Source organism: Acanthochromis polyacanthus, chromosome 13 (assembly GCF_021347895.1).
Source record: "Acanthochromis polyacanthus isolate Apoly-LR-REF ecotype Palm Island chromosome 13, KAUST_Apoly_ChrSc, whole genome shotgun sequence".
Taxonomy (NCBI): Eukaryota; Metazoa; Chordata; class Actinopteri; family Pomacentridae; genus Acanthochromis; species Acanthochromis polyacanthus.
Window position 1 is genome coordinate 28252671 of NC_067125.1, and position 9576 is coordinate 28262246.

General features: G+C 41.6%; 1 protein-coding gene across 1 annotated transcript; it reads right to left on the bottom strand.

Annotated features, from left to right (window-relative positions):
- Positions 1-4724: 4724 nt before the first annotated feature.
- Positions 4725-6706, bottom strand: LOC110947609 (protein FAM181B). The gene is given in 3 exon segments (XM_022188963.2): positions 4725-6600; positions 6603-6673; positions 6675-6706. Coding segments are annotated over 3 exon segments (1230 nt in total). The 3' UTR covers positions 4725-5473.
- Between the last annotated feature and the right edge of the window lie 2870 nt (positions 6707-9576).

The window sequence follows — 9576 nt, forward strand, 5'->3', positions numbered from 1 at the left end:
AGCAATTATCAAGCTTTGCATTTCTGCCTGCTCATGGCACAGGGACATGCTTTTTACCCTCTTGAAGATAATCGAAGGGTTATGGAAATATGCAAATCCTGTCTTCATGTGTTTGGAGGATGTGGAGAAGGCTAATGATCGTGTTCCCCGAGGTGTTGCAGGGGTAACAGCGCAGCTTACTGCCTGCCACCTCTCCTGATTTGTAATATTCAAAGACAGCAAGTTAAGAAAGTTTGGGGGACATCAATGCACAGCAGGAACATGAGGCCAGTTTTGTGATAAAATACCACAGTGCTGCTGCCAAAGTTACCATCACTATTTTCGCCAATTCAAAGGTTTTGCGATGATCATTACCTCCACAGCATTCCCTCAGATCCCTCTCAGATAAAGGTCACCGGCCCCATCCAGGTGAGGGAGCACATAGCCGCAACAACACCAAGAAGATTCTGAAATTTTGACTGCCACTTTGGAGCATTAGCTGCAGTAATGTTTGACCTGCATGTGAAAAATAACACAGAAACACAATCTGCGGCTTCTTTTTTAACTTCATCTGTGGCCACATATTTTGGATGGATCCTGTGGCAAATGGCAGAAACTGACAGGAGGAGGTGGACAGCCTCAGTAGAAAGCACCTCTCTTTGGAGGTTTTCAGAGCACAGAGACACGACTCGGTGAAGGAAGCTTGAATAATTCAGAGGGTCCAGAGTTGGATGGGGCTCTGAAACATTTCAGGGATAACAGATATTCAGTGTATTAAAGCTTCTGTTTAGCTGTTGTCAGGGGATACAAAATCTCAAGCTGTGACTCTGACAGACCATGACCAACTATGAGAGGAGGAACCTGAGGAAATTGCTTGGCTAAAACATGCCTCTGATACTTAGCTCTCCCAAGCATGACCCCGATTAAGATGGATGGATGGTTGGGATATTTCAAAGCAAAAGAGGTAGAAATGGTGTTTTTATGAAACTGCAGACTCCATAAGCTTATCATACCATTAATTAATAGTATGATATTCTGTTTTTATTTCAGCTCCAAGCATAAAAATGAGGAAAATGGAATTTTAGCATCCTTAAGAGCAGCACTGGCATTTATCATCACACCATCGAAGCCAAGACAACGCTGAATTTACTACAGCAACATTGTCATTTGGCTTCCCTGAACCCTTTTAATAGCTCGGGTTTGTCCATTCAACCATGCTGCGGTGAACGGAGGTGTTTCTTCAAGTCATAACAGCACAAAGTGCACCTATCAAACTCTGTCATCGGAGCAAGGAAGGGCTTTTAGACGGATATTTATTAATGTGATTTGCATGACAGACTTTTTTTCCTGTCAATACAGGTAACATCTGCTGGAGAGGAGAAATTCGAGGCAGTTTTGTCTTTAAATCTAGCCAAGACTTTTTGTCTGCTGCACAGCTTGCAATTGTTATCACACTGACAAAAATACACAGATGTAAGCAAGCATTCCCACAATACCCTGAGGAGGAAAACAGTGCATCATAGCTGCTGAAAATGAATGCAGACTTAAATGGAAAGCGGTGAGACATGAAATGCATATGGAAAGAAATATACTGTGCTGCGAGCAAACTGGCTGTTGGGGTAATCTCAGTGCAAAGACAAGAAGAGGATCAGGCTGGGGCGCATTATTATCATTTAAAATAACAATTATTAATCACTTGTCGTTAATGATAGATGTATTTATATTCTTACTTGCTAGTATTTCCTCTTACTTTGTATTTCTTCATTGGTGCTCCACCACACCCAAGCAGTGGCCCTGCATGTGCAAACTTATCTGCAGCAAACCTGATTCTGATTCCCACTGCTATCAGTGGTTGAGGCCTTGCAATACAAGACGCGAGAAATGCAGGGTGTACTGCGAAGTCATATCTCTCGGCACTGACCTTGTTTACAAAAGAACTTGCAGTAGGGTGCCCTTGAATGGTGGGAAGCAGCCTACAACGTGCTTTATGATGAAATAACATTTCTGAGTTTCAGGATTTACAGTTTAGTGTGTTGCTGAATGGAGATCTATTTGAAGACTTAGATAGAAAATCCTCAGAAAGACATAAGAAGAAGAAATGTGTCAGTTACTGTGTGGGCTGGTAATAGAAAGACACTCTCTGGACACTGAAGCACAAATGAAATCACTGACTAATACTAGGGTATGACAGATATATAGCATTACTGGGTATATGGGCAAATATGCAGATAGAAATGCCGAATTTCAAAGATTAATGCAATCTTTACAAGCAGATAAACTATAATCAGGGGATACCGAGAGCAATTCAGAGGTAATTTTATTAAGCCAAGCATGAACCTCTTTTAATTTATAATAGTTCCTGCAAAGTAATTAGTTTAGGATAATGGTAATGCATCAGCAGCCAATGTAGGAATCCTTATTTGCTCTCCATTAAGAGGGAAAAAAGTTATTCTTTGACACAAACTTATAGATAAAAGTTGAATGTCACAAAGAGAGGCTGTAAAGGCTTGTGAATATCATCTTCCACGGAGCTTCCACCCTGGTGGTGTTAACAAGACATGAAGACTAACTGTGAAAGGTCAGTGGGAGGGCAAGTATGGATGTGGATGCTCAATTTCCAGTGCAGCACAGTAACTTTTCTTCAGTGGAGTTCATCTCAGTTGTATTATATATACATTATATACCATCTGCCTGCATGCATTGTAATATTAGCCCAGAGCATTGTACACCATAGCAGGAAAACTGTGGTCTATATGATGTAGTTTACCTTCATATCTGGCTCTTGGTATTCAGGTCTGCAACAGCACAGATCCTGTTAATCACTTTAACAAACATTGCATCTCCTGTGTGGCATAAATCAAAGCGGGATACAGTCGTGGCTCCATCAATGGGGTCTAATCTAAATGTATCAGCTGGTGTTAACTCAGGGACAGAAAATCCATGCGCCTTGTGTGTGCATAGTTTGCTGTAGATATTGTTCTGCCCTGTGTATGACGAAGGGCCAACGTGGACCAAATTACAAATAAAGCCAGGAGGTAAAACCAAAAAAAGGCCGTCAGACAATACTAGATCCAACGTAGAGCATGCATTGTGATGAACATGTACAGCATCATGTTTTATGCTCACAAGAGTAAGCATCTTAACGGTGGTGACCGGGAATCCTTTTAAGCCAAAGCTGAGGAAGAGTGAGGGATGAAAAACGATGCTTTACAACCACCCATTCCCCTCCAACATGCTAAATTCAGGACAGATTCATTTTTATGGACAGGCATCTGAAGGAGCACTCAGTACTTACCACAGAAAGCTACAATTACATACATAATATCAAACATGATTTCTGTCTGGATGGGAGTGGTGTTCGCTGGGTTTCAATAGAACATTACTGCCATCTAGTGCTTGTAACTGCCTACAGGCTTGGAGACAGCACTGAAAAACACACTAGTATGTGTGGTCCTCTGAGATTTGTTATGTTTTCTTGATTGAAAACTGAAGAAGGGAGGAAGCTACGGGTCAATAAATTGTGGGAGAAAAGTAAAAGTTGCTTTTGTTTTGTCTTTTTTTACCAAGTAACCATGGCACAAGACCTCACGTAAACTCCATTTGAGCTGCCAGAGGGTGAAGAATTAGACTCTACTGTAGCAGCCTAATGAATGTGTGCAAATGCATCTCTTTAAAGTGAAGCATGTCAGCACTGAGACATCTTGCATGCTCAGTCAGCTAAGATAAAACAGCTGCGTTTCTTTAAAATATGAAAACAGAGATAGCTTGGAGTTTATAAATCATGACTTTTGGGACATTCCTTGACTGCAAATTCCTTTTCTGGAATTTCTGCTAAGCATGAAACATCTGGATGACACAGGGAAACTCCTCCTGAGTCCTTGAAAAAGATTCAAAAAATCTTCTTGCTTCAATATCTCTCATTTGTCTGACAACAAGTCTGGATGTTCTCATTGCTTTTAGACAAAATGGACTCAGGTTTGCAGTTCCTTGAAAGCAGATTCAGTTTGATTGACTCTCTAAATCATCGGTCTTCATGCCACAGTCTCCTCCAATCATTTTTTCAATCATTAAATCTTCAAGACTTCACCGTGCACACTTTGCTTCCCCATGATGAGATCTGCCTCCATGTTAGAATGTAAATGAATGAACCTTCAGCAGCCAGCAGAGGGAGGTAATAATGTATGCGCTTAGTAGGACTGTGCTGTTCAAATCCCCAGGGAGAGATCCTCAGTGAAAAGGTTAAATTTTCTCGATTAAATCCCCAATCAACTTCGCTGCAAAAACTGCAGAAAATAAATGAATAATTACCAGCACAAAGCCCATTATTAGACGTTTAGCCACGCAACGGACCAATGCAGAGGCGTGGTAGCCATAAGTGTGAAATTAATTGAGAACAATGTTACACTTCTTCCATCTTTGCTCAGTTGTTGAAGTACGAACGTGTTTGTCGAAAACTTAACAAGTTAATTAGGGGTAATAATGATAACAGGCTTAACATTTACATGAACTTATATTTTTTTTCCATCTCCAAATTTCTGAGGTATTTATGTAGCAGAGGGTGTTTACCGGCTGCTCACTGTCCCAGAAGAAATGGAAAATTAATGATGCAGCACCAGTGTGTTTCTGTAAGGCCGCTTAACTCTGTACAAGAATGCATAAATGTACTTTTGCAGACTTACATCGTCTCCCATTAAGGGTTTTTAATTACACCCCACCTTCCACTACGCACACAAAAACAGACACAGTAATAAAGACCAGCTTTATTTTGTCGTCTTACAATGACTAGACACATTAAATGCTTTTGTTCCAAAAAAAAAAAAGACATAAGTGGTCAATCTGCCAGCTGAAAATGAATTCAGAGTTATAAAATTTTGTAAAGCAAACATGGCATCAAACATTGTTGCAATCATCATTTCAGCAAAAATTAGTCGTCCCTTTTTACGTCCCTTTTTATCTTCTAACAGGAATGAAAAAAAGTGCTTCTGTTGTGTTGTCACAATTCTATAATAATCACTTTCTAGGAAAAGGCTGATGTCTGGTGAACTAAACCAACAGCTACGTCTTTTGTGTTCTCTTTTTGCAAAATATGAAAATGTTTTGACGTCTGATTAACAAATTACCAGTTTCATTGACAAAACTGAAGCGGAACCAGCATTAGATGTATTTTCATACAGAATGTCACTGCAAATTGCCTGAGATAAGGAAAATCTGATCCACATGTGAAGCAACTGAAACTGGGACACTTTAATGAACTTTTCATGTGTTTTTATGAATGACAAAAGGCTTTTTCATGGGGGGCAGAGGGGGGGAAGTGGCATGACACATTTTTTTGTTGGCCAGGGATGATACTACATGTTTTCCAGTTGCAATATTACTTCCACGACAGATAAACACATACAATACAGTAACATGAAACTCTCTTACTCTACTGTTAAACTTGTCTCTGCAATTTTTTTTTTAAACCAGCATTTCTAACAACACAAATGTCAGTTTCTCATAGAGATGAATAATTAGCTCTGTTATAACCACCGCTTAAATCATAAGTGACCTGAGGTATGGAGCAGTCTGTGAAGAAGTTGGGGAAGGCCAAAGTGCACAGTGCATTGTCTTCTATGGGCCCTGAAGCAGCCTCAGAGTGACAGTAGGCAGGAGGCTGGGCTGGGCCTGTACGAAGGCTCTCCCCTAGTTTCTTAGAGGGTCCTGAGCAGCTAGTCCATGGCTCGGAATAGAGGAGACCGCCGACTAAATGGTGAGCATCGTAGGAGGCAGGATCCGGGCCCCCCAGCTCTGGCTGCACCCTGAAAGGCATACCTTGATACAGGTCCTGGTCGCTCACCATGTTGCTGTAATCAGGCCCCAGGAGCTCAAAGAAGTCTGCAGCCTCAGGATTGCCTCGTTCCAAGTCCTTCAGCGACATCCCAGATGTGGAGCTGACTTTGGAGCAGTTTGCGGGCTCAGTAAAGAAAGAAGGAGGCAGATTGCGGTGCCTCAGGGGCGGCTTCTTGGCTTTTTCACCCCTTATATCCTTCACAGGGCTGAAGAGGGCTGCCAAGCTCTTGCTCTGTAAGTTGGCCTGGACCCCATCACGCTTAGGTAAAGTTTTGCTCTGCAAAGGGCTCGGTTGAGTCAAGGGGGAGCCTTGTCTCTTTACTGGGGCCTCTGCTACATTTCCAGGTGTTATAATGCCGGTGCACCTTTTGATCTGCTTCTGTAGATACTTCCGGTGGTTGACTTTCCGTTTGGATTTCACTGGCTTGTCCAGAGCCAGCTTGATGTTGCTGGAGGCTGAGTCTATGAAGCTCAGCAGGTCCCTAGTGGTCTCTTTGTAGTCCTCATCATTTTCTGCCTCACCCAGGAGACTCCCATCCAGACTTTTTTCCACGTCGTACTCCATCACAGAACCAGGGAAGCAGAAATTCATGAACTGAGGGTTCATGATTGCAGTCTGAACAGCCATTACTGTGTTGAGCCCAGCGGCTACACCTGTGGCATCCACTGTGATCTCTGAACCCAAAATTTCTTCAGAGCATGTCTTTTTTCCTCTGATAAACACTTGGTCCTGATGCTGCTCATGAAGTTCCTGTAAACATTCCAGAGTAGAAGTGACGGGCTCAGAGGAAAGCGAGGAGATCTTTCAGGGGGCCGGGCTAATGATGTCAGAACATCAAAGAGGAGGGGCAAAGGGAGCGCAGGACTTAACTCTTTGCTTGTGCCCGACCACCTGCATCTAAGAGGGATTTGTCTGAAATTCCCTGCTGAGCTGAAGACAATAACCTCTGTCAGAACTCTCCCCCTTCAGTTTAACTGTTTGTGTGTGCTCTGAACCAAAAAAAGCTTTCATGAAACTGGAGGATATTACTGTAACAGTGAGAAGAAAAGCCTTTAAAATCCTGGTGGATGCAGTATTTCAGCCAGGCAGAACTGAAACACAAAAATCTCTATTAAACCTAGAAGTAAATGTCCAGTTTTGATTGTCAAAAAACTGTGTTTAACCCAGAAACATGAATAAAAACAATCTTTAAAGTCAAACATCTCATAAAAATCCTCATCTGATCAACACGGGATTCTTGCTTGTTTTATGAAACTATTTAAAACAAGACAGAATCACCAACTTATGTGTTGCCTGCCAAATAAAAAGTTAACTTGTAATTTAATTGCTGTTCCTTTGGATGCTGAAACAAACCCAGCTATCAAATCACGGCTCTACAGTAGAGAGAAAAGCTTCTTTTCTGTGGGAAAATCTTTGTGCCCAAACAGATGCCACTATTTGGGAGAATCTTCCCAACTGCTTGCTTGTGTCTTAATCTGCTCATGGCAAAAGTTGATTTCTAGTGCATTCCCAGGCCAGTGGGAATTTCTGCCCTGGCCTGACAACTATTATGGGCTGCCTTTGACATAAAGCCCTACAGGGTCTAAATAGCCTCTATTCTTCGCGCAGCACTGAAAGGGAGCTTTGTGCCAGAGATTCATTAAATTGCACCTCACAGCCCCTTCGTAAAATGGGTCTCAATAATGAACAGTCGATTTAACTAGAAAAGCTGCCGGAGCTGTTAAATTAAAGGGGAATAAAGTGCAGTTCAGGCTCAGTGTGCCAGAAGAAATGTTGACCTTAAGAAATCCTGGGTATGAAACTTCTGTTGTAAACAATAACGTATTTACAGGAAGTTTCTTGGCCAGCAGTGAATACAATGGAGGATGTGTCCGAGAGCCAGACTGCTGCGTTGCCAGCACTTATCTGAATTTAAGTGGAATTTCAAACGCAATTCAAGAGAATTTTGGGCCATTTAAGCGTCAGACAAAGTTTGACTGCACAACTAAAAAACTCGGTTACACTCACTGTATGTTTTGTCGTTTTTCCATCGGCCAGAAAATTAAAAAAAAAAATTCTATCTGTCAAATCCTTTGATCACATCAAACTTTCTTTTTTTCTTATTTTTTGAGATGCTGTAGCAGAACAATTGAAAATACAATAACTACTGATCCTCTCACTGACTCATTTATAAGTTTGAAAGCTGAAAAAGTCTGAAGCAGTGAAAATCCTTCATGGTAACTCCTGGGAAAGTGACATTTATAGCACAATGTGGCTCAAACACGAGCTTCCAATCCAGGTAACAAACCTAAAAGCAACAAATTGTTATAAAACAGAGAATACTTTAGCTGGTATTGAGAAATCTTTGACACTGAACTTTCATTTGTACTTATTTCAAATGTTTTTGTTAAAATAAGTGACTTGCTCAAAGTTTTTAATATAAATTCAGAACTTTACTAGACTACAGGCTTTGAATTTATACTCCAAACTTTACTGGTTCATTAATAGTTCACTGTAATAAGTGTAGGAGGGAAGCAGCCACATCACAGCGTCTCATGGATTCGGTGGAGTGCTGAGCTTTTAATGCCTGCCCAAAGTGATTTCGCCTCCCTCTCTTCGCTAGCGGCACAATTTTGGCAAAGTGACATCATCACAGTCGTGGCAGCCATATCCCCCTTTTTTCTAGTCAGGGGGTCTTGGCTTTTGTGCTGGTGGGTCATTCACATCACAGAGCCTGACGCACAGATCCCGGAAACAAGTTTCTATTGTTGCATAAAGGCTGAGAGGCTGAGAGGGGATGGGCTGCAGCAGACTGGCTCGAAAAATATGTGTATAAATACACACAACTGAGAGAGGATTTCACTTGTTTCTAATCTTGAGAATGCAAATGTGAAAGTGTTTAGTAAATCCCTATAATAAAGCAGTGTTTATTTCAGTGTTTTTGCCACGAATCATCAAACTATGCATTGCATTTCTAAAAATCTGCACCTCAAGGGGATTTATGTGAAGAATTTCTGATCTTTTGCACTTTTTTCCACCAGCAAACTTGTTCCATATTGTTGAGATATTGTTAAACATTACCACCACACACATTCTGAATTTCCTTATTCAGCAGCACCCAGGCCCGAGGGAGCAGGCTGCTCGCTACAACGTGATGTGACACGCACAGCCTTAATCTCTTCCTACTAGTGTGTGGTCCCCCGTCTGAGCAGGGACGTAGTCAGAGTTTGAGGTTGAGCGAATACTAATAACACCTCTGATTGATGGCCGGTGTCAGAGACACAGAAAAGGCTGGCGAAATTAATGACCTCTCAAAGTCCTGAGAAAAGTTTTAAGGAGGGCATTTAGCGGCGGAGAGCCCGTCCTCCCCCATGTTTAGCCGTGTTTCTCTGAAATTCAGTCGAGGCTGTGACAAAAATGTTGAAAAGTCAGGCGGCTTTTGTGTCTCCTGGTAGAAAATCAACCCACATACCAGCATAGGACATGTTTCCCATCTGCTTCACAAGGTCATGTCATGTCAGGAGGTTTGCTTTACACAAGAAGGTTAAAATGAAAAAGAACACTTCAAAGAAAACTACAAAGTAAGATGACATTTTGTCATTAGCATTCAGCGTGTTATTTAGTATTTTTCATGGCATTTGACACTTTTATCTTGACTTTTTTTTTTAAAAGCGACTTCTCAGTGAACTACAAAAGGCTTCTTGGTCCCTGCATCCTCTCACCAGCTCACTCTTAACCTTCCATCAACCTCCTCAACCTCTCTAGCACCACAGGAGCTGTATTAATAA